Source organism: Falco cherrug, chromosome 12, assembly GCF_023634085.1.
Source record: "Falco cherrug isolate bFalChe1 chromosome 12, bFalChe1.pri, whole genome shotgun sequence".
Lineage (NCBI taxonomy): Eukaryota > Metazoa > Chordata > Aves > Falconiformes > Falconidae > Falco > Falco cherrug.
The window spans coordinates 5,163,141-5,189,803 of NC_073708.1; the positions used below are offsets into that span (position 1 = coordinate 5,163,141).

The 26,663-nt window shown below is 48.2% G+C and overlaps 1 protein-coding gene across 7 annotated transcripts; it reads left to right on the forward strand.

Moving 5' to 3' along the window:
- Window positions 1-25,443, forward strand: ZBTB37 (zinc finger and BTB domain containing 37). Of its 7 annotated transcripts, none has more exons than XM_055724792.1 (5): window positions 1-133; window positions 2,148-2,259; window positions 4,463-5,415; window positions 6,817-6,916; window positions 9,186-25,443. In XM_055724792.1, the coding sequence occupies exons 3-5, from the start codon at window positions 4,493-4,495 to the stop codon at window positions 9,672-9,674; spliced, it is 1,512 nt and encodes a 503-aa protein (XP_055580767.1). In that variant the 5' UTR covers window positions 1-133; window positions 2,148-2,259; window positions 4,463-4,492; the 3' UTR covers window positions 9,675-25,443. The 7 variants fall into 7 exon arrangements, 4 of the variants coding, with proteins under 4 accessions (XP_055580767.1, XP_055580770.1, XP_055580766.1 ...); XM_055724795.1 differs by lacking the exons at window positions 1-133; window positions 2,148-2,259 and adding exons at window positions 2,947-3,086; window positions 7,658-7,742 and having other exon boundaries at window positions 9,186-9,302; XM_055724791.1 differs by lacking the exons at window positions 1-133; window positions 2,148-2,259 and adding an exon at window positions 2,947-3,086.
- Window positions 25,444-26,663: the final 1,220 nt, after the last annotated feature.

Sequence of the window (26,663 nt, forward strand, 5' to 3'; positions counted from 1 at the left end):
GGCGCGGCGCGGCAGCGGGCGGGGGAGCGATGCGCGCCGCGGCCTCACGGGCGGGAAATTTCTTCCGGGGTGCGGCCCGCTCGGGGGGTTTCGCTTCCGGGACGGTGCTGCGGGCCCTTCCCACCCCCGCCAGGTAGGTACCGGCGCGGCGCGGGCCCGGCGGGCCGGGCAGGGCAGGGCGGGGCGGGGTGGGGCGGGGGGAGGCCCGGGCCCGCCTCGCCCCGCCCGTGAGGCGCCGTCACGCCCGCGGGGGCCGGCGCAGGGGGCCGGGGAGTGCGGCCGCGCCCCGCCGCCGCCCCTCCTTCCCTCAGGACCGCGGGGCGGGGGCCGCCGGGCCCGCTGCCCCCTGCCCCCGCCGGCCGGGCCCGTCCGTCGGCGGAGGCCCCGCGGCGCCCCCCGGGCTCGGCCCCGCCGGCGCTGTACCCCGCGGGAGGAGGGCGGCGCGTTGTGCGCCCCGCGGGCGGGACGGCGGGGCTCGCGGTCGCCCTGGGGGCTCGGGCGGGCGGGCTCTGGCCCTTCCCCGGCGGGTCCGGGTCCGCAGGCGCCTCTCGCAGCTGTCAGCGCTAAAAATTCCCCGGGATTGCCTCGGGAGCGCAGGCCTGGATCCCCGCTTGGGAGCGACTGAGCGGGAAGAGCCCAGCCCGGTTAAATCCGCTTTTTCAGCTGAGGCAGGGAGGGATGAGGAAGGCACCATCCCTCCTCTCAATTTAGAATTGCTATTGTTTTAATCTTTATTAAGGTCCCACCGTAATTTGAAAGTAGTCGAGTTGACCAGTCGTGGTAAATCTTAGCCCTAAAAGCAGAGTTTTCAGCTCCACCTCCTCTGTAGCTCCCCGGCTTGACAGCTGTCTGACAAAGGACAGATTGGAGCGAACATCAGCTGCTGCGGGCGTCCTGTCCCGGCGTTTCACAAGGGTCTGATGTGTGGAGAATTTCTCCTGGTCTCAGTACTTGGCAATTGCCTCGAAGGGTGAAAGGCATTTTCTGAGATAAGCAAGTCTAAATCTCAGCTGGTGCCACTTTAAATTGTATTAGAAACAGATAAGTGTCTCAGTTTGTTCTCTGTGAAGAGCACTGCTCAGCAGGAGATCCTGCTCATCCTGCAGGGAACGGCTGAGATGATGAACTTGCAGTCCAGTGCCAAGAAAGACAAAAATTGGGATGTCATCGTGCTGCCAGCTGAGGTGCCTGAGCTTATGATAGACCACTTACCTGGGAGGACAGAAATCATCCTCTGACAAGGGCAGTTTGAACCAAAAAGATAGATTCCCCTTTGCCAGCCTCCGACTGAGGTTGTCCCCAAAGCATATCCTAAAATGCTGCTCCTTGATACTAAGCCGAACGAAGCTAGGTGGGTCCTTTTCTCCTGCCATCAGCAGCAGTGGACTTTTCCCTGCCTTCAGAGCAGAAGCTCGCAAATAGTTTTTCGGGCTCCCCTGGGAGCAGCTGACTTCTGACCAGGGCTGTACAGCCACGCTCAGCAGTTAAGTTTTTTCCCCTTCTCTGTGTGTCCTGAGCTGACCCCCTGAGAAAGGAGAAGTCAGCCTCTCTCTCCATCCTCGCCTCCCTGCGTGAGCCTACCTGGGCGCTTGCTGCCTCGGCAGGGGTGTTTCACCTAGCAAGGGCTGCCTGCGCCCCTTGCCTTCGCTTGCCTTCCTTAAGAGAATGCTTTGGGGTTTATTGCTTTAGGAACTGGTGGTTTGGGAAGATTATGAGATTACAGGCTCCCCAGTCCTGTAAACATTTGCACATGCTCAATGTGATTTTGGCCGTGTGAGTGTTCCTGTAAGTGAGACGGCTCATTTGAGGAAAACCCTGCATGTGTTTAAATGCTGCAGGGTTAGTGCCAGAGACACCAGCTTCTTAAGAGAGGAAATGACTGACGATGTTTGCACCTCCATTTTTTTTATTTTAACAGCAATCAGTACAACACAAACACTGAGCAGAGAGTGGGGAAAGATCAGTTTGATAAGATTCAGTGTTTCTCTGTGGTTTGGGGTGGGACATCATGTAATGGTTAGCTAATCCTGCTGCTGTATCCTCCAGCAAAACAAAGAATGATGAAGCTTGACATTCTTGATTGTGCTTAGGAGAATCCAGTTCTTCTGTGCTACATTTTTTCTTTCTTTTCTTTTTTCCTCCTAAAGGGGAAGGGGGCAAAAAGCTTTCAGACCTTCTTACTACATCAGAAGAAAAAAGGAAAACAACAAGTTAACAGCCCCGTTTCCTCCCCTTTGCATGTTACTTGTAACGTTACAGGTAAGGTGTCGGATTTTCTATTTTACCTTGTTTTGTGCATTTGAAGTTCTGCTCTTAATGTTGCGCTGATGCAGACCTGTGTGCTATAGTTCCTTGATTTTTGTGGGTTTTGCTGCTTTCTTCTCAAGATAGGGGAAGGGGAGAAGAAGCCTTAAGACGTGATGCTGTTAAGCTGTACCTTGTGAAGTTCTGTGCACCCCTGATCTCACCTACCCCAGAGACACGCAGCCATCCAGCCATTTAGTAATCTCTTTGCATGACTTCACAAGATTGACAGGCTGTCCTGCAGCTTCAGGTTTAGTAACATATTGTAAGAGACTGCGTCAGTTAAAAACCACGGCCACAGCAGATGTTTATCTCAACACTGCTATGGCAGGAAACTGACACCACCACCACGGCAGATGTTTATCTCAAACTGCTATGGCAGGAAACCGACACCACCGCCAGGGCAGATGTTTATCTCAACACTGCTATGGCAGGAAACCAACACCACTGCCACGGCAGATGTTTGTCCCAACATTGCTATGGCAGGAAAACCACCGACTGACACCGCAGAGCAATGAGGGGAGCTAATTCTGAGAAACTTAACCAAACCCCTGTGCATGCGCCCAGACCCAGGGTTGTTGTGGAGATTGAGGGGCCTGGAGACCCCTGAGGACCACCTGATGGTATTGGGCACATGCACCACCGCCGGGTGGAAGGTGTGATTAAGCAGGACTGCTCATGACAACCTTATGAAAGAACGGAACCAACCAACATCGGACAGAGCGTTTCCCCACCGGACTTGGAAACGAATCGGAGTGTTGGGACACCGCAGCTCCAGGGTGGTAGCTATTGCTGTGAACTCTTTCCTTCCTTCTTTCTTTCCTTCTTTTCTCTCTTTATCCCTCACTCTCTCCTTTGCATTTGCAAACCTGTTGTCGGGCAAATAAAATTCCTTGGCACTTGACTCCGTTTTGAGTCTTAATTCTGTTCCCGAGATCACAAGCAGAACCTCGCTCCCGTCTTTGATCGGCGTGTGACACCTATTTTGCCAAGTTTGCACAAAGTCTGCTTGGGCATATGAACATGCGCTATCCTGCAGCATTCATAAATTTTAAAAAAATGTCTTCAAAGGCACACATGCGTTCCTGTGTGCTAGTCCCTTCAGTTCTGAGATTTCTCAGAGTGGGCACTATGAGCCTCAGTATTCCCAGCCTGCCTGAAATTGTTTTGATATCTGCAGCACACTGCTTAATTGACACTTCAGATGCCATCCAGCTTGGAAGCTGTTCATGCCGTGAGTGGTCTTTAACAAGCTTATTTACTCTCCTTTCTTTTTTTTTTTTTTTTCTTTTTGGGCGAGTTTACGTCTAATTTTGGATCATTCTGAATTTTTACCATATATGGTCAGGGCTCCTTTTCAAACTTTGCCAAAATGAAATGCGATGATTATAGGAAAATGAATTATGGAAGGGAAGCTAGGAGAGCTAGGTTGTTAATCCCCATTGCTCCTAAGTTTTCTTTTGCTGTGTGCAGTATCCCAAACAACACAAACGCCAGCTTTTTGCTAGGGATTTACTTGTACCCAGTGGATGCTCTGATAAGTTGGTGTTTAGAACGGGATTCTGTTCTTTTTCTTTCGCCATCCTGTTATATCTTTTCTGCCATGTGTCAGAAACGCCACATATGATGAGTATCTTGGTTTTAACTGTGTACCTGAGATGCCCTGAGGTCAAATATGTGCTGGTCAGCTTTTGAAAAGTCTCTCAGGAGAACGTAGGTCCTGGTGTCTCCTTCCTGATTCCTGTTCTAAAAGGAGGGATAACAATATTGCTTTTTTTTCAAAGTGCTTAGAAGGTACAAGTGCTAAGCATTTTAATCCATTATGCAATCAGCAGTCTATTTTTAGTACCTGAACCATTTTTAATGTTCTTTTTACAATGCAAATGTGCTTTTATTGAGGCTGACAGAACAAACTGTTTTGAGCACTTAAGGCATGGGGAATGGGGATCTATCGGGGACTGGTTTAACATAGTGGTTGTGAAAGGTGGTGTACAGCGCATAAAGATCAGAGAACTGCTGCAAGGCCTTGTAAATTAAATGTTGAGAGAGTTGTCTCAAAATCCCAGTGTCTCAAACTGCATCAAAGTAGGTGAAAAATGTTTTAAATGCAAATGATAGACTAACTCTGTTAACAATGGTATTTTTCCCCCCTTTCCAGTAAGGTCGTGCGCTTGGAACTGGGACAGCCATGGAGAAGAGTGGGAACATTCAGCTAGAGATTCCCGACTTTAGTAACTCTGTCCTGAGCCACCTGAACCAGTTACGCATGCAGGGTCGCCTGTGTGACATCGTGGTCAACGTGCAGGGGCAAGCTTTTCGTGCTCACAAGGTGGTGCTGGCTGCCAGCTCTCCCTACTTCCGTGACCACATGTCCTTGAACGAAATGAGCACCGTTTCCATTTCTGTCATCAAGAACCCTTCTGTTTTCGAGCAGCTCCTTTCCTTTTGTTATACCGGTAGGATATGTCTGCAGCTGGCTGACATCATCAGTTACCTAACGGCCGCCAGTTTCTTGCAGATGCAGCACATCATAGACAAATGCACGCAGATTCTTGAGGGAATTCATTTCAAAATCAACGTGGCAGAGGTGGAAGCGGAACTGAGCCAGACCAGGACAAAGCATCAGGAGAGACCGCCGGAGTCTCACCGGGTGACGCCAAACCTGAACCGTTCCCTGAGCCCACGTCACAACACCCCAAAGGGGAGTCGCCTGGGCCAGGTTAGCACAGTGCTGGACATTCGGGAACTCAGCCCACCTGAGGAGTCCACCAGCCCCCAGATAATTGAGCAGAGTTCGGATGTGGAAGGCAGGGAGCCCATACTACGGATTAACAGAGCGGGACAGTGGTACGTTGAGACGGGAATGGGAGACCATGGGGGACGGAACGATGACGACGTCCGGGTGTTGGGAGGAGTACGAATTAAAACAGAGAACCTGGAGGAGTGGCTCGGGGCAGAGCATCAGCCATCAGGAGAAGATGGGAGCAGCGCTGAGGAGGTCACTGCTATGGTGATTGACACCACAGGCCACGGATCTATGGGCCAAGAGGCTTATGCGTTAGGGTCCTCCGGGGCCAAAGTGGTTAGGCCAACCAGCAGTGAGATTGACAGGTGAGTTTTCTTTAATTTAATTACTGACCTTGACCCTAAGAGGAGATTGTGCAAGATTTTCACTTGGCTGGGCTAGTCGCTTTGGAATGTTTCCCCCTTCTTTTTCCTGTGGCCATCTTAAGCGTAAGAACTGAAGGAATGTTTTTTCCCTGGTGTTAGGAAGCGTGTCTGGTTTGGGTTACAGTGTTTTGGCTGGGTAGTGATCAGACCAGATCTCTAGGTACAGGCTAGCTTGGAAAATTAATTATTAGCACTTAGAGGTGCATAGGTTGGAATCTCTACCGCTCGGTGTTTCAGCTGAGGTGGGATTTTTGTTTAAAGGTGTTCAGCCTCAGCAGGTACCGGGCTCAGCATGAGAGTTAACGAGGTCACTATGTGTTATGCAAAGTGTCATTGCAACGATGCCTTCTGGCCTGAAGATGTGAGGGTGGTTCTGTCTGAGAAACAAGACGGTCATCAGCTGTAGGTCAAAAGGAAATATTCTTCCCAATGCTTCAGGACAGCAGTGGGTCATGGGTTTACTTCTTCTGAAGCGGTTGAAGTGGGGAACCCATCAGCCTCTGCCGTTGTTTTGATTTATATGAGAGAGCAGAAAGCCTTTGTTGAAAATAGGTGGTGAAATCCGTTGCGTTTTGATTCTCCATCCATCTGCTTCCCCTCTACTCCAGCATTTGTTTTCTTGTCCTTAGCTCAGACCAAAGAACGGATCTGGTAAAGGGCAGGTCTGTTGTGTTTGGTGGGGGGGTGTTTGTATTTCTGGGGTTTCCCCTCACATCTGCCTCTCTTCTCTTCTAACTCAATCCCTCTGGTCCCATGGGGGAGCAGCTACCTGGAAGCAGTGGATATTCTGTCACTTGTCACTTAATAAATCAGTCATTAGGAGTGATCTTGAGCTCTGGCCCTTGGGAAAGCAATCCTTTCCTAGTTCCTTAACTCTTTTCCATGGATCAGCTAGCCTCAAGCATAGTTTTTTGCAGTGCACTCAGTATCCACTGTTTCTCACCTGGAGTCTATCGCGTCACTTTTTTTTCACACTTGGACAGGGGGAGGAGGGCGTGGGAGGTGAATGCAAGGTGCCCTTAGAGAAATGGTTTCTCCTCCTGTTGTGCAGTTCCTGAGTCACCGGGCCCATACTGCTGTACTTGCGATAGCAACCAAAAAGCACTGTTACTGAACTGGAAGCCAAATGACTCAGTTTTATTTTTCAGATGTTAAGACTGAAACCACAGACCAGTATGACTTGGTTTTTCCTTTATACTTGCGCTGTTCCGCCTCCTGTGTGTTAGCTGGTGAGGATGAAGAGATGCTATACAGGTGCCTCTATTGCTCACCCGTTGATCTAAACACCGTAGTGACCTGATGCCCTAAAAACTCCGTTTACACTCTTCCCCCACCCCACAGATTTAGCCCTTCTGGCAGCATGGTCGCTGTGACTGAGCGGTACAGATCAAAAAGCGAGTCTCCCGGGCGGATGGATGAGCCCAAGCAGCCCAGTTCCCAGGTAGGCAGATCAAGAAGTTTGCAAGTAAATGTTGGCATTGAAGGTGAAGGGGACTGTGTTGTGATGAAGTGTATAATATTTTATATTTGCAACCAATGCTGTGTGTGAAACAAGGACCTTTTACTGTTGCAAAGGGTTTAGTTGCCCACACTGAGAACATATGCCGTCCGTATATGATTTAAAACTGATTTTGGCTGTCGTTTGGGATTTTGGCCAGATACCTGGCAAACACAGGGAGTTTCTCTTGTTGTCTGAGGGCATAAATATCAACCCTCATTCTGGGCAGGCCACCAACTCCCGAGGAGAAACCCCGTTTGCCTGCGGGGTTGGATCTGCCCTAAAACACTGGCAGCAAATGCCAGAGCTGAGGGAGGTGTTAGTTGGCTTCTGTGGAAGACTGAGGGGTGACAACAGCTGAACCTGTCCATGCTAGCACCAAAACCATTCCAAAAAGCCCTTCAGACACTACACCTGTAAATCTTGAGGGTGGAGTGTCAAAGGGCTGTGAATTTGTACAGAGGTCTCTGTCTCATCCCCAAGGGACTGTGTTGAGTAGCAGAATCTGCAATGTAAAGTAGCTCTGAATTCTCTGCTTTCTTCGGGTATGGGCACAGTTTTGGGGTAGGAGGGAGAGATATGCAGAAACACGGGAGGGCAGTGGGCTATAGAGTGCAGCGAAGTGGGACACGGTGGTATTATCTGTGCCTAATCATTTTGGTCTGACTTTTTTGTTACATACAGTCAGCATGGCAGTGCCACTGTAGTGCAAGTGTATCACCCAGCACTGTGTAGAACGACTCTTGTGTGCCCGGCAGATAAGTAATGTGTAAGTTCGTAATCAAATGACTTTTCTGGAGGCAGGTGAGGAGTCACCAGGCTGCTTTGCCCTTGAGTAAGACCGAATGAAGCAAGGGGGAAAAAAAATCACGATTGCTGCCTGCTAACTTTGTAATACACTTCCGTAAAACATAAGATACCTTTTTGATCTTGTTCTGCCGAAGCTTTGTTTTGTGTCCTTAGATTACACCTAGAAAATTTCAGGTCAAACTAACCCTCCAGGGCAAATGCGACATACAAAGCAGTTTTAGCTCCACATACAGAAAAGCTGCTATTATTTCTCCATTGTGAGATGGCCTCAAATGTAAAACCAGAGGCTTCCATATACATGGGGAAGTACCATCACCTTCCACTCTTCTGGTATTGCCATATTGATGCTATAAGTAGTCTGCCTGTGGTCCCTGCTCAGTGGTAGAGCGGAAAGAAATACCACAGCTTTGTGCATCTCCTTTAGTCCTGAGCAGCTTACCAGTGCTTGTACAGCCAAATTCAACAGCACCTGGCAGAGTTATGCTGCTGCTGACACGTGCACAGCCCTGGTTGCCAGAGGAGAGGCCCTCCTGTTGTTGCACTGGTTGGTTGTCCGCGTTTGGCATTGTTGGAAAGAAGCATAAGGGGTGGGAGTGCAAATACTGCATCCTCCAGCGTGGAGGCATTCAGGAGACTGTCTGTTTGTGCTCACTCTGAACACGATAGCCAGAAGCGTCAGTCCAAGAACCGGAGCTTGCGGTTCAGAGTTACCCTTGGCTGTTTGTCTTTCTGGCTTCAGAAAATAACAAGGAGCCAGCTGGTCCTTGCTGTGTGACTCGGGCCAGGCAGGCTAGTTCTCTGCGCTGCAGATCCTCACCTGCAGTGCCGTGGGGCTGGGATGGGTTACACAGCCGTTTAGGCAAACATGATTCGTTGTAAAATGAATCCTTACTGACACCTGAATGAATACCTGTGTAAAATCACACCTGAAGAGGTTCAGGTGTGATTTGTAGTTTATTCCACCTTCGTTTTTCTGCAAGCTCATCAACTGGCTTCTTTTTTTAACCCTCAGTAAGTAAACCAGAACGTGGTATACAGTATTTTAATCAAACTGGCCCAAGTTTTAAAAAAAGTAACATGTATTGACATGTTTGATCCACAATGCAATGCATGGCTAAGCGCCCTCCTGACAAGGGCTGTCATTTCTTCCCCAGATCTGGCAGATGACTTGGCAGAAGGGGCTGCCATAGCAGAGGTTTCTAATTGATTGCTCATTTGTCTTCAGCCCCAAGGCTCCAGTTAAGCACTTAAATGTGTGCCTGAGGTTGAAGATATTAGTGCTGCTGATTTCGAGGTTTGGCACATGCTTCAGTGCTTTACTGGCTGGACTGAGGCCTGATCTTCTTTCCTGCAGTTTGTGTTAGGCTGCTTGTTATTTAAATCTGTGTTGTTTCCTTCGCAGGGGGAGGAATCGGCCATGCTTGGAGTGAGCGGTTACGTGGAATATCTCCGGGAGCAGGAGGTTTCAGAGCGCTGGTTCCGGTACAACCCACGGCTCACTTGTATTTACTGCGCCAAGTCCTTCAACCAGAAAGGCAGCCTGGACCGGCACATGCGTCTCCACATGGGCATCACACCTTTTGTCTGCCGCATGTGTGGGAAGAAGTACACCCGCAAGGATCAGCTGGAGTACCACATCCGCAAGCACACAGGCAACAAGCCCTTTCATTGCCACGTCTGTGGCAAAAGCTTCCCTTTCCAGGCCATCCTCAACCAGCACTTTCGCAAGAACCACCCTGGCTGTATGCCTCTGGAGGGGCCTCACAGCATCTCCCCTGAGACCACCGTCACATCTCGGGGGCAGGCAGAGGAGGAATCTCCTCCACAGGAGGAGGCTGTCGCTGTGGGGGAGACGGCACAGGGATCTGTGTCCACGACAGGGCCAGATTGAAACACAGCTGCAGAGTCTGGGGAGAAAGGACCGTCTTCCCATTTTTGGCTCTAAAGAGTCAGCACCAACCTGGCAGGCTGGTACTGTAATTAGTGCAATGCCACCACTGGACAGAAAGAAGCTCCCAAGATGTTGCCAAAATAGAAAAATTTCTCTCTCTTTCTCTCTCTTTCTCTCACACCCCCCCCTGTACACACACGTAGAGTGTTTAAAGTTTTTCTCCCTTATTCCTCCTCCTCTTGGAGAAAAACAAAACAACTGTGTCAATCAACTTCTTATTCAGGGATCGACAGGATTTTAAATTTTTTTAATGTTCCATAGTGATCTGGGACGAGCAGTCATTTGTATTTCTCGACAGCGTTTTGGCCCAGCAGCTAGGTCCTGCCGGCGGTGCCGGCCGTCAGCCATGCAGATGCAGCGAGCCTAGCGTGCGGGGCTGCTCCTCGCCATATCTGCTGGTCCAGCTCAAGGGGAGAGCAGGGGCAAGGTGCCGTTGCCTTTCTCCCTTGCCCAGGTAGTTGCCACATTAAAGAAAACAAAAAGACTGTCCTGGTGGAACCTGCCTTGCCCGAGTGTATTTATCCCTGTCTTATTTTTGGTGTGTCTCTTTACGTTTTTACTTAAACTATTATTTTAGGGCTTTTGGCTTGCCCGTTCCAGACGTGTGGCCTCAATGCCCCTTGTTACAAGCGGGCACGGCTATACAGCGGTATTCTAGAGGTCAGCAAAATTTGAAGCACTTCGGCTACTGAACGTGAAATTTAGCAGCTGTGAGGTTTGCATTAGACACTGATGCATTGGGAGAAGGGTTGGAGGGGTTGTTCCAAGGAGGTTGTCCTTTGCTGTTGCTGATCTGTAGAGTTCAGAGCACTCTTGACGCCCTGACTGGTGCACTGTTGTGCTTCAGGTGTTGCCGAGCGTTAGGAGTTTTTCTGGACTGGCTGAATTGCGGAGTTAGAGGCTGGCTACCAAAGTCGTCCTTCACCCCTACTCCCCCCTCGACACGCACTTGATCTTTTATAACAGCAATATGGTATACTGAAATACTACCATCCCAGCTGAGCAATCGTGGGTGGTTGCTTTTAAACGTGTTTCTACAAACTGGTTTGATAACTTTTTTATCAATGAAATGCAAAAAGAAAAGAAAACCCTACTTTATTTCCTTGTAAAGGTTCAGGAAACTTAAAAGTGAACAGTTCCTAGAGCAATCACAACTCTGTCCCCTTGCATGGACTTAAAACTTTTGTATTCTAAGCAGCTCTGATGTTTAGAGCAAGTTTAGCAAACCCGGAGAGACATGCCTGCGTTGTGTATTGTAGGTGTTTGCACGTGCTTACGTGTTTCATAAACGGAAAAGCATGGGACAGGTAGAAAAGTGCAAATATCTTGACATCTTTTGAAGAAGTCTTTAAAAAATATGCAATACTTTAAGAGTTTTCTCTGGTTCTGATGCCGAGTTGTTCATGATGGAGGGGGAAAATGAAGGACAGGTTGCGCAGATTGGGTTTGGGAGAGGACATTTGCTTGAAGGAGTTCTCTTGAGGATGTATAACATGTACAATAAGGAAAGATGAAGTTCTGATCCTTAAGGTGATGGGAGGAACAAGGAGACATTGAGCAAGAAATACGCTTCATCGTGCTTTGGCAAAGAAAGCCGGGTGAGCGGTTAGAGCACGGGCTTGGCAGGCAGGCGACTTACCGAGTGAAAATAAAGCTTGCCCCGCAGTCTTAACTGCACAATTTTGGGCACGTGAGAGCATCTCCAGCCCTCACTTTCCCCACCTGTAAACTGGGACTCGGGGTCATTTTCCTGCCTCTTTAAGAGGGAAGAATTTGTAGTCTTGCCTCACTTTATATACTTTTATAAGTGTGGGGTCTCACTGTTCCTCCCATCTCTCTCTCAAAGAGCAGATGTGGCTCTAATGTTTTTTTTCATGTGTGTGGGGAAGAGAAGGGCTTGGTGCCAGGATCACGTGTAACAGGGATGTGCTCCTAAGAGAGGAACCTTCACAGGTCCTGAGCTGGGCACCTGCAAAGTACGATTTCATTGACCATTTCAAACAGGAAAACTGATATTTCACCTCTGTTTTCCTTCTGTCCCTTCTTCCTCCTCTCCTGTCAAGTGCATCGTCACACAGTGAATGATTTTCTAAGCGGCCACCCGAGGGACCAGCCCCATTGGGTTTCCTGTCGAAGGTCACGCAGGATTGTACCGAAACAGTAAGGTTGCCAGAGAGCAGTCACGGAAGATGAGATAAGAGGGTGGCTAAGGTAGGTTTCGTTGCAATCGAGGTGTGGGGAGGAGCGGAGATGTGCAGAGTATGCTGCTTTAGTCATAGCTTTTGAAGTTACCAAAAATCAAAAAGAAAAAAGTTAAAAACTTTGAAATCCTATGCTGTTCACACTAGAGAGCATCAAAAGTTACTTTTAGTTGCTTAAAAGATTTTTAAGTGTTTTAAAATAGAAATTTTAAAAGAATACTACCGAACTATAAAAACATAAAATTATTTATATACATATATTATATATAAATATAGTGGGAAAGTTTCCCTGCTAAGCTTGCTGTGAAGAGAAGGGTGAAGGTGCAGTAACTGCTATACAAGCAACATTTTTCTGAAACAGATGGCAACCGATCCATCAAAACGCAGCGATGAAGGGCTGACATAAAATGGTAAATGCCTTTATTCATACGGCATAGCTGTGAGTTTCTTGAGCAGGTTTTTGGTTTACTGTATTGATACTGTGAACGGAGGAGCATCCTGACAGTCAGGGATGCCAGCAGTGCGTCCCGTTTTGCTGATTCACTACTTTCAATTGGCCTGGTGAAAACCGTGACATTCGTCCTTCATATTGTACTGGGCTAGTCTGAAAACAAAGCTTGTGAAAGGATTTTGTTTTTTCCTCTTTTATGTTCTGTTTTGTTTTGTTTTGGGGTTTTTTTTTGGTGCAGAGGTTGCCACTGTATAAATGATCATTTCTGATTGCATGCAAAAGAGCCAATATTCTTGCCCAGGCCTCGCTGAGGTGAAGTTTATAGCTTGTAGCTAGAGTCAGTATAAGGTATGGTAGTGGGAATCATTTTAATATTATTTCTGTACATTTAATGGATGTTTATGTGTATGTATGTGTGGGAATCATGGTGTCTCTAATGTTTTCTTGAACAGCGCTGAAAGCAGTTTAGGTCCATCTGCACTAGAAGATGGAACCAGTTCAGAAGGAATAGTTTATTAAACTTTTCTTTCAGTGGTTGACTTCCTCAGTGCAAATAAGGCCAAGGTTCGAGAAGAAGGGGTTGGAGGTCATATACAGTATGGAAAAACCTCATGTGAATTTTCCGGCAGTGGTGTAGCCACTTGGAGCGGCTTTCCGTAACAGAACGGTACCATCTTTTGTTGCCTCTCCATTGGCAAACCGGAGCTCTTGACGGTTGCACCGAAGCTGTGGAGAATCAGATGCCAACTTTCCAAGTGCGAATGATTCTGTGATGGGTTGAGGCAGAGCTCTGCATTTCCACGTCTAGCTGCAGCTTTTTCCCCTCTGCCAAAACTGTGAGTTCAACTGTGATTTAAGGAGGATGTGAAGAGAACTCTGTTGTATTTTAATACCTCTGTATGTAACTTCTCTGTCTGCTTCAGAGTTAGGGCTTACTAACCCGTTTGTTTGCTTGCCTCGGGCAAGAGGGGGAGCACACTCTGTTTCTGCAGTTTTCTTTCTTGGAGGTGGAACACATTTCTTAATTCTTTGCTGTGGCAGAGAAACCTTCCAAATGTGAAGTGTTGTGGTTATCTCCTTGAGCCTGCAGAAAGCCCCGGTGCCAAGTCGCAGCATGGTTGCCGTGGCCGTTCTCTGCTGCTGCCAGGTTCCCTGGGAATAGCTGTGAAAATAACAAGAATTGTGTTAATACTGTGCTGCTGCTTTCGGGAAAAGCTAAACCTCTTCCTCTCAGGAGGATGACTGACGTGAAGCTGGGAAAGGGAAAAAGCAGAAGGTCTTTTTGCTCTCTTGCAATGGGAGTATGTGAAACCAAACCGTACTTCTTATTTCCAGCAGCTAGATAGAGAGGGATGAGTAAGGAGGCTTTATGAAATGTGAATTTATAACAGGAGGCTGAGAACACACTTAGAGCCACGTAATAAGATCGGGGGATATCAGCCTGGTAAGAGTCAGAGCAGCTGCTGCAGATGGGCAATCCCTCACTTGGCCTCCCCACGTTGTCCGGCCATCGGGTTCAGTCCTGTGACTTACCTACATCTTCTCTACAATATTTTCAAGCTGTGATCTGTATAATTTAACTTTCAAAAGTTCAGGTGGCTGAAGGGCACGCAGAATAGAAAGTGCTTTGTGTCCCTGCTGCCGTTTTAAATCCAGCTGATGTTGGTAGTGACTGACTGTTCCCAACTGACAGCGATTCAGAGCTGAACCTGCATTTGGAACAAGCTGGGATCTTGCTGAAAAGCATAGCGGGGCCGGCTGGGGGGAGGGCACAGAGCCAGGCTTGCAGCCCCCTGCGAGATCAAGGTTGAAATAAATTGACAGAACGGGTCTCCTCGCTTGTCCTGCTCTTGTTTTGTGACAGCTAGGTGACTTTGTGTTCCAGGGCAGGCTGTCCCATGCCTCTGCGCAGTAGTAATGTCACTTAAAAGTGTGATGCCTGTTTTGGTAAATGATTCTAAGCGGGCTGGGCTTCGAGCAGGGTCCTGCTGCTGCCTTTGGGTGACTCAACCTTAATGATGTATTTGCAAGAGCAGCTTTTATTTGCTGCTGACTTCATATCTCCTGTAGAACCTAATGTATAAAGAGAAGGACAGCTGAAAAGGTGCATTTTATTTGGGTGGAAGGTAGCGTGTGAGGTAGACAGAGTGATGCACCTTTAAAACTAACGAAAATTAGCAGCCCTTCAACTTAGTATTTAAACTTTATAAAATTCTCCTCTTCGATTCGTGCCTGCCGATTCAGCCATACCAGCATCCAGGTGACTCTGGAGATCAGTGACACCGAATGCCGTTCTTTCTCTACCGGAAATATTTTGGGGATGGGAGAAGCCAAGGAGCTGTAATTTAGGAGACTTCTAATTTTTGTCCAATTTTGGGCTCCAGGTTTCCCCTGGGAGCTGAGCCTGTAGCCAGGACCGCAGTCGGAACACCTGGGGTCTTCCGATGGAGCTGTGGCTGACGGCCAGCCTGGTCTCCTCCAGTGATAGTGACATTCTCAGAGATGAGCATTAGTCCTATCATGGGTGAGATTCATGCTCAGAGCTTCGATGTCTTCAGTGGAAGGTCCTAAAGAGGAGCTAAGTATCTTAATTTTAATCATCGTCACTCAAAGGATATTTTAATATAAAATACATACGTATGTATGTATGTACACATATATATATATTTGTAACCAAATAAAAGCTAGAACTATGCAAACGCTACTGGCTGCTGCTTGAAACTAATATCCGCCAGAACATTTTGGAATAGAGTAGATTCGGAGTAGGCTTGTTGTTTTCTTGTTTTTAAATAAAATGCAGCAGACCAAAGTTTTGCTGCAGTTAGTCTTACTAGAAACTTAGGTTATTCCTAACCTGGAACCCACTCAGGCGGGTTATAAAAATTATCTGAAGAGTCCTGCCATCTCTAAAATATTTCCATCTGCCTTGGTATTATTGCTGAAAGGCCTTCTTTTGCGAAACATGGGAAAACACAGAGGCTGGGACTAGGAGAGATTGAATGTGATGTTAGGAATGATAGAAGAGAAGCAGATTCAGGAAGGGGCTGGGAGCATTTTCTTTTGGACGTAGGATTGAGTCGGCTTCAAGGAATCTTCATGCTTGTGCAAATGTCGGTCGCTGAGATGGAGGCAGTGATCAAAGCATCCCCAGGGGGAATTCTGGTCCTGGTGGAGGTGTCAGAAATCTTCCCGCTGAATCTGATGGTACCAGAGTTGAGTCTGCTGGGAGGAATTTCATGTGGCTTCTAACGCTTCTTGGTGTCAGATCTGGTCTTTGCTTTTAGGATTAACTACCATATATCCAGCTGTAATCTTCAGTGACCTTTGACTTTTTATTCCTCGTGACTGTAGAAAATTCAGGTTTCCTATAACATTACCTTCATCCCAACTGTGAACAAGTTACTACTGCTTCTTATAATTTATTATCTTTCTGTTCTTGAACATCTGTATGATCCAGCTGTTCACCAGCACCACCTTCCAGTGCTTCATTAGCTTTTATGCACAGGGAATTGTTGCAATGGATAAGCTGACCACGCTAGTTGGAAGAGTAGAAGCCTTTGGAGAATGACTTTTGCTTCCTCTAGCTGTCATTAGGGAGTGCACACACACATACCTGTATATACATATATATGTATACATATATAAAGTGTTTCAGTATAAACTCATTTAGCATTATTCTTATTTAATTTATATTTTAATCCAGATGTAAACCAAAGTATTACAGCTTGTGAAATTATGCGTCTTGGAAATAGGAGGAACCTTCATAGATGGGAGCTCTGAAAGCTCTTTGCTGACAAAACCACGAATAAGACTTAAGAACTTGTGCTGCTGAATCCTAGAGATTTGCAGCCTCAGAAGGATTTAAGACTTACTGGGTAGAGTTTGACGGTGGGGAGGCAGTGTGGGTTACCGTTTGAAAACGCTGTTGTTATTTTTCTCCTGCAGTGTAACTTGGTATGGGAGGAATTGCTGCAAGAGCAGTATGGCGGGGCATCTGGTGGAGATGAGGCATGTGGTTAAAGCGTAGTTTAAGCTAAAAGAGTGATGTCATGTAGTGCTGTTTGCTTCTGGTGTCTTCCATTCACAGGTCTGGATTGAGGTGTGCTGTGTTCAGCTCAGGGCATCTCGGTACCACCTCGCCAAACGACCCTGCAGGGAGCTGGTCAGTTGATGGTTTCAGTAAGCACATTAAAAACGCGTCTCAGCAGTGTTTCTGCTGCTGGACTTCTCCAGCAGAATCACTTTGGAGTCTCTGCCATCTCGCTGTGCCTGCTGGTCACAAAACCTGGCAGTTCTGCCCTGCCTCTTTGAATTGGGGTACTTTAAGGAAGCACTAGGACTTGCCTACTAGAATGCCTCAAAGAAATCCCCTGCAAGGGACAATGAGGCAGGAGCTTAGGTGCGGGTTTGCTGTGTATGCTGTAACAGGGATCTAAAGTGATTCCGTACGGTCCTCTGCCTGGCCCCTTCCTTATAAATGCAGGGTTTGGATGAATTTTTGTAAACACACATAGAAAACATGGGACAGGCTGCTCAGTGCTGGCACTGCGTCTGCCCGCGTCCCCTTTGGCTTGCTGTTTCTTGCTGTGGTATCCAATAAAGGCTGGAGCTGCGAGGGGTTTGCTGAGATGAAGTCCAGCTGCCATCAGACCAGGAGCTCCTGGGCTTTGGCTCGTGGGTGCTGTCAGAGCGGTTAAAGCAACCCTTGAGGCGGGGTTCAGGGCCTTCTAAGGAAAGCTTGGAGATTGTGGTGTTTTTCATGAAACTTAACGGTTTTGTAGGAAAACAAGTATGTTCTGGCAAGCCTAGAAATAGAAAGGGAGAAAACAGCAGATGGGACTGTAGTCTGGCACAACTGGGAGCTAAGAGAGAGGAAGCCACAAAAACAGCTACTGATGTATTTAGTGTCCAATTTATAGTTTAGAAAACCAGCTGTTGCTATTTACTGATGTCTAGAGGTGACTGGGGTTTGTTTTAGTGACTTCTGTGGAGATGCATGTTCTACTGTCACCAATGGGCAGAAAAGATGAGTTCAAAGATAAGATCTTACTGATTCTTCTGTGCTGGGAGTAATTGCCTTTCCAAGGAATTCTCCGGAATCTGAGAACAGATTCACTTCTAACAATCCCCCACAGGCTTGGCAGCGGCTCTGCTTCCTCTTGTTCTTCTGCTCAGCCCGCAGGATAGAGTCTCTTTTTGCGGAAGGTTTCCCTGCATCCCTTATATTGAGCACGGTGATGGTCCACCTACTTTTGTTGATCAAGTAAATTCATTTCATACTCCCCAGCAGGATTAGTGCATACTCCCAGCTCATGGTGCATCAAGCACTCTGCCAGCCACACGCAGTACAATTTTTAGCTACTAGATCTGGCAAATATAAAAAGACTGTAAGCTAATCTAATTGTAGTCACCAGATACTGTGGGTTGAGTACAAGACCCCTTCTGTGCTGCATGCTGTAGTAGCCTGTAGGAACATCACCCATCACATCTAATTCCTTTTGATCGAGGCATCCTGTAAGCAACCTCAGTGCAAAGGTGCTTCTCAGGGTGGCTGACAGGAGAAACTGGTCTGAGAGCAGCAGCAGATCCTGTCTGGCTGCTGTGTCAAATAGCGGTTGCTGTGATGAACCAGGCAAAAGAAGAAGGGAGAGCAGGCTCAGGAGGAGAGAGGTACCTTAGACCAAGTGCTGGCTGAAAAGAGTTATTTGAGTGAGACAGTGATCTGTACGTGGACTTTGTCATTTTTATTCAAAGAACTTTTAATAACTTTTTTTTTCTCCACCAAAAATTTCCCAAGTTGATTATTAAGTGTCAGTATGCTGCATCCAGTGACTCCTCGGTGTCTAGTTGGTGATGATACATAAGCTGGAGCTTTGGGTGAGGGGGTTGTGAATGCATGCTGCTAGCTCTCTTTCCCTATAATCATTCCGATGGCTTTGGGACATGGACCAAAAATGCTTCTTTTTGTTGGAAAGCTTTAATTTTTTTAATGGAAATGTTGAAAAATCTTAGCTCCCCCCTCCCTCCCATTATTTTTATGTTCAGTTCAGTTGAATTCTTATCTGGTATCAGTTTGTGATCTAAGAACAGTTTCTATAATAACCATCGAGTAGAACTTTGCAGATCACAGAAGGTTTAAAAGCTGTGGCTGTAGGAGGTGATGTTGTTAACGCGGTTTTTGTGCTGCCGTAGAGACTGGGAGGAATGAGGAAGGGTCTCGGTGGAGAGCCAGTCTCTGTCGCGGTGTGACTCAAGTCGCTGGGCACTGGTGTCTGCTTGCAGGAGTCTTTGAGGTTAGAGGTGCAGATGGGCTTTTCTTCAAAGATTTTCCCCATCGTTTCCCATTGCATGAGTGCCTCAGCTCTCTGCTTCAGGAGTGAACAACAGGCTCTGCTGCCTTCAGCCTCAGGAACGCAGTCAGCATTGAGGCTGTCTGATGGGAGCCCGTGGGGGGGGGTTAGGAGGGCAGCTGTGCACCTTCAGAACCAAAAAGTTGAACTTGTCAAAAGCTTTTGTGAATGAGGAGTTAAACCTGCGTTCGGCAGGGTGGTGGAGCAGGCTGGGGGCTTTGGCTGTTAACATGTATTCAGTTCCTTGTTTTTCTGCAGGGTCAGATGGGCCATTTCAGAATCTGGGCAAGGAAAAGTCGTAGCAATTGAACCCTGTGTTCTTATTCCGGGTTTCCATTGAGAACCACACCAGGTATGTCAGTGCCATCGGTGGGGTGGAGGGGGAGTTGTGCAGCATCATGTTAGGCAGCTGGGAGGGTGTATGGGTGACGCTGGGGGGTGCTGGGAGCCCCGTGCCAGAGATCCCCCGGTGAACGGACACCCGTTGGGACCAACGGGATGGGGAAGTGTTCCTAAAAAGTGGTCTGAGCTGTGCTGGTAAAGTTTGTGGGTTAGTAGTTTTCTGGTGAGCTGGCAGTGAGTGTCGGGAGAGGAAGGGGATACATTTCACCTTAAGCTCCGTGCGCGGTGCTGCTGCAGAGCCCCAGGGCTGTGCTGTACCAGAACCCTGCACGAGCTCCCCCAGCTCATCCCTTACTGCTGCACGCAGCGTCAGTGGGGCGAGCCGAGCATGTGGTGCAGGAAGGGAGGCAGAGCGAGGTGGGGGTTGTGCCTCAGCTAGAGCCCAGGCCTTTTAGCCCTGGGGACAGAGAGCTCAAGACCTGCTGTGTGTCAGCGAGGGACACCTTTGCTAGAGGGAAGCTGTCACATCTGCTAGAACAAAACTGCGTGTAGGGTCTAGGGTAATTCTTGCTAGGAAACCTGTTACATTACTGGTTATATTCCAGCAGCAGAATAATCCACAAAATACTTCTTTTGATTAAGAAAAATAGTGTTAATTCTAATCTGGTGATGGTGACTGGCTTACATCATGTAGCATGTGATCCACATCACACCTTACAAAGCTGGTTTGATTTTCCCACCTTAGAAGTGGTGGCAAAGCTCCCTGCAGCCGCAGAGTCGTTGCAGTCTGTAAATGGGAAGAGGCCCTTTCCCTGCGTGCTGCTGAGCGCTGTAAAGGATTCAGCCCTCGCAGTGATTGAAAACAGCAGCACTCCAGCCACGCAGATAGTTTGCCTACGTTAGCCAGAGTTTTTTTAGATAGCCAGGGACACGCCATCTGGTTCTTCCTTAGCCTGAGCCATTTGTTGTAGCAGGGAAGAGATCTGCAACGTGCAAACAGCAATAGCAAGGAAAGGAGGTTGGCTTAGCAGGGAGGAGGGAGACACCTGGAATATGAAGAGTGCTCATCTGTTTGCAGCGCTGGCTGGGGCTGTTGGCACTGGAAACCAGCTGGAGGTGGTGGGTAGAATAGGTGAAACAACAGCGAAGTGTCGTTGGGAAGACGCATGTGTGTGTCTAGTGCGTTGGGGGTGCTGCGGGCAGGGAAATGCCAGCGTTAGAACGTGCACGTGTCTGGGAGCGCACAGGAAACCCTGCTGCCTTGGGCAACGGGTGTGCAAAGACACCCGTACCCTGTTCAGAAACATTAGAGCTGAGCATCACCGGTGTCTTCCATCCTGGATCCGCAAATGGTACCGAAGGAAGATGAATCAGTCCCTAGCGGAGGTAAATTCGCTGCGCAGAGTTCAGAAACTCCACTGGAAGGAGCTGAAGGGTGGCAGGTGGGCAGTACAGATTTCTAAGTGCCATTTTCTGAATGTTAGGTTTTCTGTCAGGTATTTAAGCTGTTGAAGACTGAAGTTGGCTTTTGTTTCAGTACTCTCTCCTTCACCCATGTCACTTCTTCTATTGAAACTCAGCAGCCAAGGGGAGGGTGCAGAGAAGACAGAGCCAAGCTCTTCAGAGGCACACGGTGGAAGGAGGAGCAGCAGTAGGCAGAAGCTTATACAAGGGAGATTCAGGTTAGGTATTACAAGATTTTTTTTTTCAGACTGTAGCCAAACAGTATTGGAACAGGTTTGTCCAGAGAGGCTGTGAAGTCTCCATCCTGGGAAATAAGCCAGACTTGCTGGGGCAAGACCCTGAGCGCCCTGCTGGACGTTAGTCCTGCTCTGAGGGGGGAGGCAAGGCTGGGACCCAGAGGCCTCCCTCCCACCCTCCATTCCTCCCCTGGGCTATGAAATACTGCCCCACGGCATAACACAAAACAAGGGGTAGAGAGTTGTATCCTGCCAGTGCATTTCCAGTTGCGATATTTTCATTTGTCCATGATGAACCCATGCAATAGTATCTTCTCTGCCACAGTCTACAGAGAAGTCCAGCTGCTCCCCATACGTGAGTGCAGCCTCCAGGTTCCCGTTTCCATTAGACTATGCCAAGCTGTATTTTTGTTACCTTTTTTTTTTTAGTATTATCATGTAAAAATGGGCAGCTTCAATGGGCTTCCTAGTTCGTATCAGTTAAGCTTTTGAAACATATTCAGGTATCTTTTAAATACTGCTGTGTAAGTTCCTTATTTAATCTGACATATTCTGATTTATTATTTTACTGCAGTTATCTAAGGCAGTACTTTAAAAAAAAATCAGTGCATTAATGTTTTGCAGACTGTCAGTTATGTTAAGCCTCCAGCTTTATTTAGTTTTTGTCAATGTACTTAACCCCCTCCCCCCCAGATCTATGGTTAAATGTCTTCATTATGTTTATATTGCAGTGAAGCTCATTTATTTAAACCTTCCCGTTACCTTTGCAGTCAGACCCAATACCATTGGCTGTGAAACTGTCAAACGAATTAGAAATGAAAAACGAGACTAGACTGGTTCGTTTTACTGCTGGTTGTAAAATAACACAAAAATAGCAGCATAAAAGAGAAAAATGCAATTCAAATTACTCAGTCTGGGGCAGGGGCAGGAATTACAAAACTACGGCTGAGAAACTTCTTGGAAAATGGGTTTTAACCTGATGATGTTGCTTCAGTGGTTCCCCATTTGGTCAGGTTTAAAAGCTGTTTCTTGAGACCGAGAGGTTTGTCCAGGGTCTGTTTGTTCATCTACGTGTCTAGGGCATTGGTCTGATACGGGAGCTTGCACTCCTGGGATGTTACTTTCTTAGGGTTTACGTGTCTAAGGAAACTCTGTGGATTACTGTGAAGCTTTTATCTAATACTTCATCGCATGTCAGTTGGTAACTGAACACAACTCCTGGCTGGAAGAGGTGAGGGCTGGCGGGGAGGAGGAAGGTGCCGCTTCATGGCGGAGGCCGGCAGCTGGGAGTTACCCTAAGAGGAGGTGAGCAGTGCGATGCTCCCACTGACACCTTTGATTTTGGCAAGAGGCGTGAAGCCCCATCACCCCTGCGGCTGTCCCCTGCCCGCGGGGGGCTTTTGAGCGGCTGCACTCATGCCAGAGTCAAGGTGAATCAGGCCTAAGCTTGCCCCGTACAGCCACGGGGACGCGTGTTTGCACGGGCTGCCATCGGTGGGTGCGTTTACAGGCCGAGGGCCAGCAGGCTCCCCGATGGCGATGTCGCAGGGGGCACAAAGGTACTTTTCTCACATGTTAGAAGGTTTCCCAAGCCAGGGTTGTGCTGTTGGGGGAAGCAGCCCGTGCGGAGTGCGGGTGAATTTGGGACGGAGAGCAGAATGTTGGCATACCCTTTGCTTAAGGCTAATTCCTTTTGGCTCCCCTAAAGTGCTTGCCCAGGCAGGAAGCTTGATGTGTGACAGCTTGCAGGGCCACGTTGTCACCGGGCACGTGACTGTGAGAAATATTTTTGAAGTGAAAAGGGAGTTTTGTCATTCAAATAATGCATGTTTCTTTTGTGTTTGTGTATGTAAAATTGCTGCGAGCGTGATCCTTCTTGGTGGCAAAACAGGGACTTTTCTGAACAAGCTCTTTCAGAAGCCCAGAGAGGAAGACAGCAGTATGGGGCTGGCTGTTCTTGTGGTAACGTAGCCCTCACCTCGTGCCCCACGCTTACCGGAGGGTTAGCGCAGGACGAGAGGAGACTGTATCCGAGGTTAGTTCACAGAAATGGAAGCGCTGCCTTTGGCTGAAAAGGGAAAGGAACAAATGGGGGCTGCCCCTGAGCCTCTGGTCCCTTAAACACTAGCTGAATCCCGTGAGCTGTGCCCTGCTTGTCTCTGAATCTGCCCTCTGCCCCCTCCTTCCCACAGCGTCACCCCCCACCTTTCCTGGACAACACTGTGAATACGACACCGGTAGCTCTTTGTAACGTTTCCTTTAAAACTGCTCGGAGCACGAAATGCTGTGCGGTGTGAAATGCTGTGCGGTGTGAGGGAGAGCCCTGCTCAGCTGGGCGCTGACCCCAAGCAGGGCACCGAGGGTTGAGCACTTCCCTGCAGAGCAGCGGAAGGGTATCCTGACGGGAGTTCACAATGTCAGCGGCTTTGTGTAGCAATTTGCTAATCAAATTTGATTTCGTAACGAACTAAACTGACAATCAATTTCTAAAAAACTAAAAGCCTCTTAGAGGGAATAGTCAAGTATGTCTTCAACAGAAAGATTTAACTGGGATAACTTTTAAGAAAGAGCACAGGATTTTTTTTCCTTTTTTTTTTTTTTTTTTTTTTTTTTTTTTTTGAGCAATCACTCCAGAAACTGAGTTGCGTTAAGCAGCAGAAGATTCACAGGACAGTAACTACCTCTCTCTCTCAGAGTGCTGAGGTTACCACGCTACACACTCTATATCAGCAAAGCTTTCACTTAAAAGAGATTTCTTTTCCTTACCTCTGTGTTTCAGAAATGCAGGTCTGCTCTGTAAAGTGACTCTATGAAAATGGCATCTGGCAGGAGCAGGGGGAAGCCGCCTGGGGTCTGTTGTCCCTCTTTGCTGCCAGTTTCTTGCTGTGACCCTCGCAGGTTTGCCCTGGGGTTGGGACAGTGCGGGGTGCGTTCGGTACTTCGTGTATTCTGTGGAATAGTGAACTGTCCCGCGGGCCAAGGGCTGCTGCGAGGCTGCGGCTCCGCTCCCTGCGCCAGGAAATTAGTGGGATGGAAGGTAAGAGGAGAGTCCACCTCCCTCCTGCCTCCAAAGGAGCAGGCAGCATTTTAAAAAAAAAAAAAAAAAAAAGCAATAAGATAAAATACAAAACACTTTTATATATTGTTCATTAGTCAGCAGATCTGACTGCAAATTTATATATATATACAAACACATACAGAGAGCAGATCTCTCATGTGAAAAGGTGCCATTTTTTTTCTAAACAAGAGTCCCTTTCCAAACTAGAACAGCACTTTAAATAGGTTCCTCTTTTAAAAAAAAAAAAAAAAGAAAAAAAGAAAAAAAAAAAAAAAGAAAAAAAGAAAAACCCTTTACTGAAGAAATGCACTTTAAATCGTAAGATGAGTATGGCTGTTGCTGGCTTTTGACACAGCCGTACAGGCAGGCAGCTTCTTGTCAGCCAGAGCCCGGGAGGGAGCGATGTTGCCAGACCCTCGCTGCCATCGGCGGCCCACAAACTACCGCAGCTCTACCTCCCGCTCCCGCAGCCCTCCCGGCCTGGCGCTGCCCCTGCCCACACTACAGACAGGAGTTCCCACCGCAACCGCAAACCTGGTTGCAGCTCAGCCGTGCTGTAGCACTAACAGGGCCGGCATGCAGCGGCCTGTTAGAATACTTTTTGTAATCGGTCAAGAAAAACCCATCCTTGCCTGTAAAGAATATTTAAACCCCATTTATAATAGGTCAGAAGTTACACCCAGTTGCAACACAGCAGATGGGCCGTCTGCCTGCACAGGGCTGAGCTAAGTCCCACGAGCAAAGCCACAACAAAGTTGTTACTGGGGTTGTGGGGTTTTTTCCATAACATGGATATGGAGCCCTAGTCAGTTCAGTATTTTTATTTTTTTTTTTTTAAATCCAAGTTTGTGCATCCCACATTGATTCCGCTCTGAGCTGGTTTGAAGAATAACCATTTGGAAGAAAAGTTGTGCTGTCACCTTCAACTGTTGACCTATAAGTCATGCTTTTTAGGACAGGTGTCCTAACACTCAAAGACTTACTTTCACAGTTAAGATTTCCTGCTGTACTAATTCTTCTTTTTTTTTTTTTTTTTTTTTTTTTTTAAATTTTTGGTCGCAGTCCTTATTTCAAGAAGAAAAAAAACAAAGTCAGTGTTCACACTAGTCTGCAGTAGGTTGAAGTGTAAGCCTGCTGTAACTTGTGGATATCAGACTGTTCTATGATTTTAGAAGCTGGTCCCAAGCTGGTCCTCAATCATCGCTTTCCTCTTCCTCTCCCAGCGGAGCGGGCAGGCAGCAGCCCTCTGGAGGGGCTGGTGGCCCCGTGGCCAGTGGCATACAGGGGTGGCCAGTGCTGCTGGAGGAGGGACAGGCAAGGTGGTAAGAGAACCAGAGTGGGGGAAGGGGGAAATAAAACCAAGGTAGAGGGGACTGTACAATTGCATTGAAAGCAGTTTAGCAAAAAGTGCGCTCGTTGGACAGCTTTAAGAACAATGTGAATGAAAACTTAGCAACTTGGGTAGGAATCTTTGAAAATTCTATAAATGTATACTTGAAATTCTGTTTGTATTAAAAAAAAAAATCGCATTTTCTTCTTTCTTTTAACACTGTGTAAAAGAACATTATGCATGTGAGTGGTTTGAGAATTAAATGGTTTAATACTCAGATCCTTGTCTGTGTCGTGTAGCTGACTGCTGGGATCCAACAATTTTCTCTTTGCTGCCCACCTGCCATCATCGGGGTGCGAGAGCCTGGTCCCTGCTTTAGGCAGCTCCGCGCTGCACTAAGTCTAGTGACGTGGGAGAGGCTGGGAAGCGCCAGGCTGCTTTTCCTGGCGTCTTAGATGACTTCTGTCCTCTTTTCATGAGCTTTGTCTCACTAAGTACGTAGACTCAGCCCTTTTTAGGTCTCACCAGGTGGAGAAAGCACTACGCTCTCACTGCAGGCCAATTCCTGTTGCAGCAAGAGGCTTTCCCAGCTGCCGAGGGCAGGGGAAGCAGTTTGGTCTGGTGCCACGCCAGGGAGACACAGGCCCGGCCACAGCAGCCCTCCTCTTCCACCAGCCTCCACCTCCGCAGCCTGGAGCACAACGGCAAAGGCAAAGCTTGCAGGAGGAGCTGGTATGTTTCTGGAGCTGCACGGTGAGCAGATCCTGCCAGCAGAAGACGGGATCCAGCAAGAAAAGCCACAGTAGGGCAGCGAGAGGAAGAGCAGCTTCCTGAACTCTTAGCTATTTCCAAAGTGCTCCTGCTCTTCTCTCCCAGGGCCCCGGCTCCTGCGTTACACGCAGCTGCGTTCCGAGGGAGCGCCCCAGGCGAGCACGTCAGCACGAAGGGGTAAGTGCTTTATGGGTCCCTTCGGCCTGTAGGGGACCGACGCCATCACCCCGTGATACAGCACAGGAGGTGACTCCCATGGCCAGACCACGCGCTGCTGGCGGCACACGCACCGCGGCTCAGACCTTCCTGCTGGGGCACAGGAGTGACGGTCCTGCCAACCCCCTGACCGCTTGCAGGGCTACAGACGGAGCCACTGGACGCCTTTTTGCAGCAGCTCTGCCACAGCTGGGTGCATCAAAGTGAAGCCCCTTGGTGCTTGGCTTGCTGTGGCCACACTGCTGGGGGGAAGCCCTTCCCAAGGCACATGTGTCACTGGTTCTACACAATCCGGTGCAGATGGCACGCTGGGCAATGCCATCTACTGGTGTTCTAGCAGCTGTCTGCACGCAACGCTCCCATAACGGACTGCTGAGGGGGCAGGCACCTGCTGTCGCTGCCCTTGTTTTAAACAGCTGCCCTCAATGCAGGAATCCTAGAGGAGAAGCTCACCAGGCGTTCTGCAGCGTCTTGAGGACAACCCCATCAGAGCTCCTGCAGCGGGACGGC

Bases quoted from the DNA above. Each gene is read 5' to 3' on its own strand.
- ZBTB37 (XM_055724792.1), top strand. From the start codon at position 4,493: ATGGAGAAGAGTGGGAACATTCAGCTAGAGATTCCCGACTTTAGTAAC. The intron at 5,416-6,816 runs GTGAGTTTTCTT...CCCACCCCACAG, and splicing joins ACCAGCAGTGAGATTGACAG to ATTTAGCCCTTCTGGCAGCA. The intron at 6,917-9,185 runs GTAGGCAGATCA...TTTCCTTCGCAG, and splicing joins CCAAGCAGCCCAGTTCCCAG to GGGGAGGAATCGGCCATGCT.